Source organism: Battus philenor, unplaced genomic scaffold, assembly GCF_028537555.1.
Source record: "Battus philenor isolate CCGP_79_NKW_IND1 unplaced genomic scaffold, ilBatPhil1.0.hap1 SCAF_19, whole genome shotgun sequence".
NCBI classification, from domain to species: Eukaryota; Metazoa; Arthropoda; class Insecta; order Lepidoptera; family Papilionidae; genus Battus; species Battus philenor.
The window spans coordinates 5981037-5993201 of NW_027181681.1; the positions used below are offsets into that span (position 1 = coordinate 5981037).

General features: G+C 31.7%; 1 protein-coding gene across 2 annotated transcripts in view; it reads right to left on the minus strand.

The window, feature by feature from the left end:
• Src42A (Tyrosine-protein kinase Src42A) overlaps positions 1 to 12165 on the minus strand; it is a 66816-nt gene that overhangs the window by 8826 nt on the left and 45825 nt on the right. For both annotated transcript variants that reach the window (XM_068764610.1, XM_068764609.1), the window contains exons 2-3: positions 9579 to 9700; positions 4089 to 4252 (exon numbers count right to left, since the gene is read on the minus strand). In XM_068764610.1, the coding sequence (XP_068620711.1) occupies positions 4089 to 4252; positions 9579 to 9700 (286 nt within the window). The remainder of the gene's footprint in view (positions 1 to 4088; positions 4253 to 9578; positions 9701 to 12165) is intronic.

A 12165-nucleotide genomic window follows, 5' to 3' on the forward strand; every position in this document is an offset into this window, starting at 1 on the left:
AATATTAACGTGACTCTTTAAACATTCAATTTTACTTCGAGTACGTGACAAAAAAATCGTAAAATATGACTAATTGAAGATTACTCGAGCTTGGCTTGGTTTAATAGCCTTGTCAACTAATCGTAAAATTTGTCTTACAAAATGATTGCATTGTTAATATTATTACAAATACTTTTACCGCATTAATGAAGGAAGTAGTCCTGTGTTCTACCTTTATTACTCACCTCCTAAAACCTGCCTTTCTCCGTAAAAGTATAAATAAGTTCAAATTAATAATATAATGTGGATACAAGTACTGAAGTGGCAGTAAGTGAGGGCTTATCACTCGTGAAATCAGTGGCTGTTTAGGCTGAAAGGTTCTCAATTGGCGGCGTAGGTGAGCGTGGCGACTCTTGATGGACCGACGTCGTAGTTAGACATAAACATCGCGGTAAGACGCTAAATTCTGGCAGCGCAAGACGGATCATCATGGCGATACTCGGGGGAGGCCTATGCCCGTCTATCGGCTAATAGGATGTTATTGAATAAAATTGTAGAAATGTGCAATTAAGTAATCTAGTGTAGTACTAACTGAAAAACAATAATTGTATTATAATAAGATTGATCGTTCGACCCAATAGTCGCAATCAATTCCAAAAGTAAGTCAAGGGAAAAGATTTTCCTCATCATCCACGAACTAAACTCGCAATGATATTAAATACTACAATAGTATAAAGTTGTTTAATATGTTATATGATATATGATATACAAAAGGAAAGTTTCCTAAAATCACTAACGTCACTCTACATTAAGTGATACGATCTGTCAGGAGCAATAAGGATTTTTATAAAACAATATGAAACATAAATGTATAGCTTGTACAAAAATTCAACTTTGCATATGTATTTTTAATGTGTTATAAATTTATGGTATATGTCAATTATTGATGCTAAACGGGTATTTCTACGTTTTCAATTGACATTAAAACTTTAAAGTTCATTCCGTAGTGCGCAGCGCTTGTACGGTTATTTTTAGCGACAGTTTCAAACTGATTAATTTTGCAACTTCTTCGAGTTGCGGACGCCGTTACTTTCGTGAAGGTAATTTCAGATGAGCCAGTGTTACATAAGAATACATACACTTATTTATAACTTTGCAAGTGTCTCGTCATGCACCGCCGTCAAATCAAAGTCCTGAATTCGTGGAAGGACGCAAGAGTTACGGATTTGTATAATAACTTATAACAGACACGGTCTCATTTAGTTAATGACAAGGGTTGGCACTTCTTTGAAACCAATACAGATATTAAATTCCCAGATTGATTTTTTGGTCGCGACGATACTTTTTAAATCATATGATATTAAAGATAATTTGGAACGTTTTGGAACATATATCTGGTATTTAATTTTAACAACTATATATAAAAGCAAACGTGATTTAAAGATTATTTTTTAGTTTAATAGCTAAGTCGATACTAATACATACTTGGTTACGAAATGAACTCGTTATATATGAAATTTATTAAATGTTGTGTGTCAACCCTGCGCAAGACGAAAGCGGGGTCATTTCGACCTTGGCGCCGGTCGCTCGACTGCGAAACTGGAATGGTCTATCTGGGTGTAATAATAACTGAGAGTGCTTCATTATACATTATGTGTTTTAAACGATGTTTTACATTGTATTTTTTTCTTACCGATCTCTGTACTAAGCATGTTGGTAAATCGGTAGCAATAAACGGACCATTTAATTATTAGATTACTTGTAACGGCTGTCATTATGAAAGAATCCATATAGATATTATTAAATGCAAGTGATGGATTGATTTACTTGTAATATTTATTGTTCTGGAATTCCCAAGTCATTATCAATGGTCTAATGAATTTTTAAATATGGAACGTTACCGATAAATTGATTTAGTCATACATTATTAATAATTTACAATTAAATGTAATACGTATTCTTTTTACACCTACTGGAATGATAATAACGGAAAAAAATATAACAAATGTACGCTTTGAAATTACAATTGGTAGCGAATAGAACATAAACAAAGTAAAGTAATTATTTATGAATGCAAGGCCAGTTAATTCTTAGAGTGGTAGTGTATTCTTGATTTTGGTAAACAAAAATGAATATGCGCGATGATCTTGGCCGTTTACGCAGAGAAAAAACCAAGTTTTTGAAGTTGGTCAATGACATATGCCAATTACTATATATAAAAATTAATTTCTACTTCCCTTGGTCACACTTTAAATTATCGACCCCGTTCATACTTATTTATAATATACTTATTTATGGATTTGCAATACAATATTGTACCACATGAATTGTATCTTTTTTTCTAGTTAATGCCTATGATGTATAAAAAAGTGAAAATAAATAAATGTTGGGATGTCTATAAACAAATCGCAAGGGTAGTGTTCGGTGCATCAATGTTCAAAATCTATGTTTTTCACATGGTCAATTGTGTGACTCATTTCACACGGACTTTCCCCGATAAGAATAAGTACACTTTCTTTGCTCATTATTTTTTTTAATTTTAATGATCAGAAAATTTTATAGTAATCTTAACTTTTGTGTAGCTGGATGTCAAGAATAACATAGGCAACTTAAGAAACGAACAAAAAATAAAAAAAAACAGAAGTCATTAATAGCGAAAGAAATTCTTCAAACCCATCAGTTGTACTAGACATATCTACCGATGATAGTATTTGTGGTCCAACCCGTATTAAGCGTGCAAGTTATATTTTTATATAATATTTAATAAAAATGATTTTGTTTTATAAATACTTATTAATAATGTAGATTTTACTATAACTTCTTTTATGCAGTTCTGTGGAGATTTTTTTTTAAAAATTGTAAAAGAAGCAGTTGGGTTTACTTATATAAAAAGAGGCTAAGGAGAATATACCAAAACTACAAAACTGCTGCAAGTATACTTGAATTAGTTACTGTAGTTTTAATCTCGGAAATAGAAAAACACTTAAAAAGATTTTTAATATAGAAAAATATGCTAAAATAAAGAAGTTGTAATTATTTTAATAAGACTTCTATACAATAATATAACATTTACATAAACTAGCAGTGTCTTTAGTTTGTTGCGTTTATTTAATTAGGGCGTATTATAAACTAGTAGACGTTGGCAGTTTATTTGTTCAGTTCAATATGACAAGTCATTTTTCTTAGGCCATTGAAAGTTACAGCACTATCGTGGTCCACTAAGCATTTTATACTTCGTAACGTGACGTCACAATTCCAATAAATTCAGCTGTTACAATTGATGAAATCCATAAATTTTATGAGCACGCGAATATAGAATTTTGCAATATGTTCGTACGTAACAATAAAGTGTATTATCAAACATGACACACTACTATATCACACATTTATATTCAGTGATTGGTAATAGGTGTGAAAGCTTTAAATTGGTGAAATATATAGCTCATTTCTAAGCAAAAAGCTTTAAGTTAGGGGGACCTGAAAGTAATGTCGCTTCCTTATGTTAAATTCACACGACTGTATTTTCAACAAGTTTCTATTTCTTATCAACAATGTATTCACCTTCTTTTTCAACAACTTTTTGCCATCTAATATATAAAATTTTTAATGCCGGAGCGGTAAAAATCAATCCATTTTTCTGTAAAATATGTCCACAGAAACGACGTTACTCGTTTTTACACTCGTTTTTTGGGGTGCTTGCCTGAAAAATGTTACATTTTTTATTGGAATGCGACAGACCAATAATTTCTGTCAGTACAAGTCAGTCTACCGGGACAGAATATAATAAAAAATAATTGTAATATGTAGTAATCCGAAAATTGAAAACTCTGTTTCTTATTTATGTTGTATATTAATTCTGAAGCCATTGATATTTGGTTAGGGTAAAGCAAACATCAATTGTCAGAGAATGAGCTAAATATTCATCTATTTAAAACTTTGACATCCATAACTAATCACTATGTACATTAAAAATAAATCTTAGATATAGTAAAAAGCTGTTTTAATAAATAATATATAATATTAAATAATGTATATCGCTATAACTTAGTTGAAATTTTTTACTTATTTTAAAAAAATTATTAAGGCTTTTTAATAAAGGGGCGACTGACCTGCACACATGGCTTATTGAGCGAAACGCAGAGTCCATCTGCATCCTTGCTGTAGTGTTCCACGAGCTCTTGCAGGGTGCGAAATGTGGTGCGGCGAGCGATGAAGAAACCACCTTCGTCCAGTTGCCTGATGCGGTAGTGCTTCACCGTGTCGCCATCGCGCACTGCGGACAGACATCAACGTAAATAAAACTGCGGTAATACCTTAACATATCTTTGCAATAATTACAAACCAAAACTTTTTCCAGTAATTATCGGGCTTTATGCCTTATTTACAAACACCCTGTATAAATTTATTACTGTGAAATATGTAACAATTTTTTATTGTAATAGAACAACCTAATTACTTGGGACAATACATTTTGCAGGGATAAATAATAAAATAATAATTAATTTTCATACGTACCAAAAATTAATAATTTCTTTTTATTTTAAATTCGTGACTAGAAGCAAGAATTTAAATTTGGCAACCGATTAATAATAATCAGGACAAGTGTCACCGATGAAAATACTAGTTCTTTTGATTTGGACAGAGAAGTACATATTTGATGAATATTTGAAAACTTAGTTTATAACTTTTTTATTGTAAAGACATCGAGCAATTAACCACTTGGCCTGGCACGTGCAGAAAAGATTATACAAATATGTTTATAACGTATATGACTTCGCGTGCGCGTAATCGTATAAAATGGCGAATACAATCGTAGTATTTAACAGAGAGATATCTATTCGCCATAAGGCTAATTAAATTTAAAAAGTCAATAACATTTTAAAAAGAACATCCTGCTTGAATATAGACTATCTTGAAATTATTAATGTAATTGCTCACACTACAGAGTTTAAGCTGTTATCTCTAATATTATAGGCAACTAACTCAAAGCTCTTTCTGAAGATAGTATATTATTGTATGTTTGGGAGGTACTTTGTTAATTAATAAAAATGTTAGTGTTTTCTCCTTCATTTCAGCAGATAAACGCCCATTGCCCAGACACAGACCGCCCCCAAAGATCGCGACGTTGATCGGTCTTGCGCTTCCCGCATCCAGCGACTTCCGACTCGCGGTTGCCACTCGAGAATCTTTTGACCCCAACGGCACTCGGTTGCAAAAGCGATGTTCCCCGTTTACTGCCACTTCAGACGAAAAGTTCGTCGAGTGATGTGGGCGATCTTGATGCTTCTACGGATCTTCCTCATTTATGAATAGAACTCTCAGCGAAACTTAGATCATAGCTCTCTCCATTGATCTCTGTTCATCGTGAATATCTTATAACGTTGGTGTAACAATACTTAAATAACTATTGTGTAGAAAAGGTGAATTAATTATTTCTTTCAGATGATGTTAATATGAATGTAATTAGAACTGTTATAAGCAATTAAATTGATATTATTTAAAAAAATTAGACCCGGCTTTGCTCGAGAGGCAATAACAGATTCTGCGGGCTGGAGAAGGCAGAAGGCGCTTATCCTAAAACCTTACCTACCCACTAATGCTATCTTAAGTAGCGAAGCTAGAAGGCACCCCGGAGAGCCCTGGCACAGGCCGCTACGTACTACCGTTTCACTAGATTGGGAAAAATATTACCAAAAATACAAGATTAAATATAAAACTGACAAGCCGATGCTTAAACATAATGCCGCTTGGGATAAGACGAACAACACCGAGACTGTACACAGTTTAACATAATCATGAGCAGCCGGAAACGAAACTCTGCTCACGTTGCATAGGACGCGTGTGAATAATCGAAATCAGAACAGTAATAATCATATCGAATAGTAGTAATCCAATTATATATTCAAACAATCAACAAATATAACATTTATGAATATATGTTCACTCGTAATTATGTTTAAATAAATATTGTGTATTATTATAACACATAATTATAAAAAGTAAGAAAAGTTTCGTTTTTTACTCTTTATTAATACTACCGCAATTTGAGCTTAATGTCATTAAATGATCTATCTAAGATGACTAAATAAACAAGAATCTTTTTAATTTAAAGAGCGTTGAACTAAAACAACGATATTTTTATTGGGGTTGTTGCGCCTTTTAGTAATTCGTGGTTATCCATTGCAATATTGTAGTATTTTTAACATTATTTTATATACGCCTACTACAGGGCATTGGCCTCCCCCAAAGACTACCTTGATGTCCAGTATTGCGTGGAGCGCATCCAGCGACTTTCTTCTGCGAATGCTAATCTTAGTATCGAGCGAAATGATAAGGTAATACAAGATAAACAAACACCTAAATGGACCGAATATAAGAACATTTAATAAGTCAAAAGGTTATAAAATAATAATCAAGATTTTTAAAAACATTGATGACTCTTTACAAAAAAAAATGACGACAAGAAGTCTCCGCATAATATTAATTATTATTTAATACTATTCAATCTTTCATAAAAACAATATTATAAAAACCTAAGAAATGTTGCATGTATCAATAAATCTGCGATTATAAAACTCAATTTCTGATGACACTTTGTTGATGAGGCTGCATTACAAGGCTTAACCATAGCAATCCTCTCTCTCTCTGGTTGGATGGCACTGGTACCAACCGACAAATTGGAAATGAAATGCGTTAATAAAACGAGTAAATAATTTTGCTTTGTCTTGTTGCTAAGTCTTTGTATGTAATTTATGTTTGAAACATGGTGTCTTCAAACAACGTATAAAGAAGAAACGTTCTATATTCATACCGGATTACAAATATCGAGCCATCTATTTCATAAAATCTTGGAATAAGATAGTGACACTCACAGTTTTTGAAACAGGCTTTCACAGTTTAAAAATGTAATGCCACAATGTAAAAAAGAATAATTTACTAATATTTTCATGTAAGCAAGCTGTCATTTACTTTTTACAAATTGTCGGCAACTGAAAAATTATGTTCCAGTGTCTTAATGGATTAGCTTTAATCCAGCTTAGATGCTTATCTAAGAACGCTAGATTGATAAATAATTATATAATTAAGACTTCTGTAATTCATAGTGACTGGACTGTGAGTTACGGAAGCAGTGAACTGAAATTTAATTACAAAGAGGCAGGAAGCTTGGACTCATTCTGGTTAAAGTATTTAGTAATAAATAGTATAATTTAAAATTTTGTAATTGTTCTTCATTACTATTGACAGTGGTTGATTTATTAAAAATGGCATTTCTACTAATTCTAAGACGAGAGGAATCCAATATCTGATATCTGTGATTTCACAGTTCTAAAAATATGAATAACTAATCTGCTGTCCGCAGACAAAAGTAAAATTTTCTTCTGATCAAGTGCCAGCTATCCCATTGTGAGAAATTAATTTAAAAATTCACATACTTACTTTTATTTTGTAATCTTTTAATGGATATTATTATATATTTTTGTCTTATCATTTCTATATATATTTAAAAATAGCGTATTGCGTAAAAAAATATATTTTGTACTTAGTATAAATCGTTTTCATGTCATTGTTTGTATAAAACAGTTAAACAATATCTGCGAAATACTAGAAAAAATTTGCACGAACAAAAAACCTAAATCAAACAAAAGATTTACACTTGTAATAAGCAATAGAATGACCTTGTTATCTAGTTAAAATACAGTAGACTTTAATTCACGTAACGCTAAATGTATGTTTACTAAAAAAGGTTAATCAAAATAAATATACGTCATCCTACTAGGAAGTGAATAAATTTGCAATCTGGTCCAGTTCAATCAATCATGGATTGATCAAAAACAGTTTACGTTTAACTTTTGTCATCTTTAGAGGATGGCATTTAAAATGTCCATCCAGTACGGTATAATTTATCTGTTCCTGTAGACTGTGTACCCCGCCAGAAGTTATTGGCCAGTCGCATTCCAATAGAAAAATAAATTAATGTAACATATTTCTGATTGATTACTTTATAAAAGCTAAACTAAAAAAAAGGTACAAAAGCTTTGCAGCTTTATGTTGCCAAAGTAAGCTATACTTTCACTCATTTAACGCTTTTTTTACACCTATCACCCTGTATAAATATTAAGTGAAGCTTTTAGATTATTTTAGAAATTTTACTTTCATTAGTCGGGAAAACCGTTGCCAGATTTATGCTAGCTGTATTGTCATGTATATGCGGTATTTAATTGTCGACGCTGGGTGAAGGGTCTAAATCGCTCCGTAAACCTTTAATACAGCACTAAATCGTAAATTCAATGTATGGTAAAACATGTAGTTGTAAATATTAATGATTATGAGAAACTTTATGATTATGTACAATTATTACTTGGTTTCTATGAAGCACCAATATGGAAAGTGCAATATATTATTTAATTAAAGATCAAATGTAATTATTTACAGAGACAACAAAAAGGTAATGACCGGCGGACGGACAGATCTTTCAGTAAAACATATCGTTATCTATACTCACTCAAGAATATTATTTAAAAATCCATTTTAGAAACTTTTTTTTAATTTATAGGTACTATTAGCAAATATCACTTAAAATTACTTTCATTCAAACTTTCATCCATGTTAGCCGATAGACGCACAAGGATACGGAAGAAATCAAAATCCCTATTTTAAGTATAATAGTATAGTAGTATAGTAAAAAAAATACTATAAGCTTGAAACAAGAATGCAAGCGACAAATTATAAAAAATAACTATTTATGTTAATTTACCATAATAATAGTTGATTTCTTTATTGCTTGTTGGTTTATTGAGTTGCTAGTTCATTGCAATTGATAATCGGGTTATTTTTAGAAACATTGCTACCCAGTATTATCAGAGAGGATAGATCAGTTTATAAATAGAGTAATGGCACTAGTCTGAATAAACAAAAGTAATAGTCATAAAGTAGTAGCCCATCGAGCAAGCCCGCTACGTAACTATGCTTTATTCCCACGACGCCGTCGCTTATCCACGGGCTTTAGAAAAACTTCAACCGGTTTGCCATCGCGATCGGATCTTTGAGGTGTACTTATAGACGGGTTCTCTACTAGAATAGTTAGCACAATTATTTGTTACTAGCCATTGCCCTCAGCTTTGGTCACGTAGATCCTTCTCCTTTTATTCTTTTTGTTTTGCGTCGGTTTTTAAAATAAACGAAAAAGTGTCTGTTGCGATAAAAATTCTAATCTTTCTAAATCTTTTTCTATTATATGTAAACATTTTAAAATCACGGTTTTGAGTAATTATTAAAAGGTTTCCCGTTGCATTGTATTTAGATTTACTATTTTAAAAGCGAGAAAGACGAGAGAGCAAAGGATTATTATTATTTTTTTTTAATCTATGAAGTTTGTGTAAAAAGTATTCGTATCACATTCCCGGGTGTTGACTATAAAGTCGTACGGAAACATACTACCTTCTGTAATAGGTTTTTAATCGACTTGTCTCCGGATCGTTCTCTTGGCTAAACTTCTAAGTTTATATAACTACTATAAAGTTAGATTTTTATAGTAACGTAGCGGGTAAATGGCCAATGTATGGTGTATTTATTTTTTTATAATAAATAGACGAACTTACCTGATAGTGAAAAATCATTGTGACGGCTCTCAGAATCGCGGATAAGGAAAGCTCCGTGCTCGTTCTCGGGCAAAAGCAGTTTTTTTTCTGCCTCGATCCTCTTTATTTTGCGGAAGTACCATCTGCAACATAAAAAAAAACTATATATTTATCATTCATTTCTTAAATCGGTATGAGACGTCGATTGATGCAGTTGGTTTTCGATATCTCGAGGCATTGGATAAAAATCTCTTACGGATATTTGTCTATATAAACTTACCAGATTAAGTTTAGATAGAAGATTCCTAAAACTACTATATTTCTAATGCCACGGTCTAGGTTGTAGACGATGCAAAAATATTTTATCCTTTACACGCTTACTGACTTACGTCAAAAGCTCACTAAATTTTATACGAAACTAAAAAGTTTTTATTGAGTTATACATAATTATATTTTTTATTTAATTGAGTTATATACATATAATTATAATGTGACAATAATGAAATAAGTATAATGTGACAATAAGACTATGGTTAGGTGGAACGGTTGTTATGTATTACTATTAGGAGCCAAAATACTGTTCATGATCATGATTTTATTTACTTGTATGGAAGACTGGTTTGATGTCGCAAACATAAACTGAGAAGGAAGAACAATAACAAAAAAAAAAACAAGTTTTCAAAAACCTTCCCGGAGATATCTCTAATAATTTATCAAATTTTCATGGCGATTTAATAAATGATTTTTTGAATTTATCGATTACAGATAGATAGACACGCTTTATTATATATATTTATGTATAAATAAATATAACTTAGGTTACAATGTTTTTCTAAAGCCTAAAAAATAATTATATGATCGAAATGTGTGTCTAAGTATAGCACCTGGTTGTACATCAATACTTTTGGTCCTGTAATAAAATGGTCGGTCATAATATCCTTACAACTATAAGCCCGCTGCACAAAGGACGTTCAAAGCTCTCGTTAAGCCCAGAAAGCGGGGCGGCTATGAGTCAACGACGGCGAATGAATAAGTGTTTTGCATTCAATTGGCGTGCGTTCGCCGCGACAAGAGGGACAACTGCCTGTAGTAGTGTCAACATGACAGACAAACCCACGCTGGCGTATATTCATAATTCGAATATATTACTTATGATAAACAGCCACGTGGATAAAAACGTGTATATGATTTGTATATAAATCGGGAAGCTATAAAATATTTGTAAAGAAAACTAATACTTAATGCAATGAGTTACGTACAAAAATAACAATGAAATTCTAAAAAAACACAACTCTCTTAGTATCATAAAAATGATAATTTTATGTTATTTAATGATTAACGATGGCTTCTCAATGTCAAAATCAGTCAATAGACGTGCAATAGAGGAAAATTATCACGACCAGTGCCGCAATAAACATAAAAATATGCTATGGAAAAGGCGTACAACCTCGTCACGTGCTAATAGTGTCCTTTGGGTCATAGACTTCTTCGGAGGCCCTCGATCTGATTTATTTAAATAGTATGATAAGATCTATTTGACAATAGTAATCGATAAGTATGAAGAGCAGGTAAATATATCCATTCAATTGCTTCAAAAGAGGATAAGGTGAAAATAAACACGTAAGGGAATTGACATCGTGTGACAAATGAATAATTTATTAGTTAGTCCGTTATGGTTCAGTCGTTTAAATCGGAGACTCATATATAACATTCATAACAATAATAATAAAAGTCTTCTAGGCCAGCGAGGTAAAAATGTTATTTAAGCATAGGAGCGCAGTTTTAGCAACTGCAATGTAAATACCAGAAAATTGTTACTTTTCAATAAAAAAATTTACTTAAATCCTTACCTGTATTACAAGATAAATATATTTTTTTACTTTATATAACAATTACGTAACAATTTTTATAATAAATAATGAAGAGATACTCGTAAGGCAAATTACCTAAAATTAAATATAATAATTTTGTAAATCAAAAGCCTGACCGCGTTGAATTTGTAATTTTCAAGTGTGGAAGTAAAATAGTTATTACCATGCAATCATATTGAAAAAATGGGAATCATAGTATATATATTATTATGTCTATGAGCCTTTAAAATTCGTTACGAAAAAACTTAAATTTAAGTTTTTTATTCAAATTTAGGTATAAAATTTGTAGAAATGTTTTAGTAAAATAAATAGAATGGTCATGTAAATTATTTTAAATATACTTTACATGCTGCTAAGTTTTATAGTCTTTTCTAAGACCGTGCAAATTCTAATTGCCTGTGAACCCGTGGGCCAACAACGCAAAATGAGCGCAGGTCCGCTTGGTTGCAAAAACCAACCCGCAGGCATAACACCCTCAATGAAACAATGTATGGGGGGGGGGGGGGTTTATTAACCGCTTAACTAGGTCTGCCTTCCTAGCAACTACTGCACTGCTACCTCGATTTGGATGTGATCCTAAGACTTTAGAGGCGCAATAAAATTTTCAATATAGATTATTTACAATTTATAAATTTGCATGTTTAAATGTTCGATGTGATGTTGTAATGGTAATCGAAAATAACTAAAATAAAGAGATAGAATAATTACTTTGACTTTCATAATAATAAAGTCGTAAA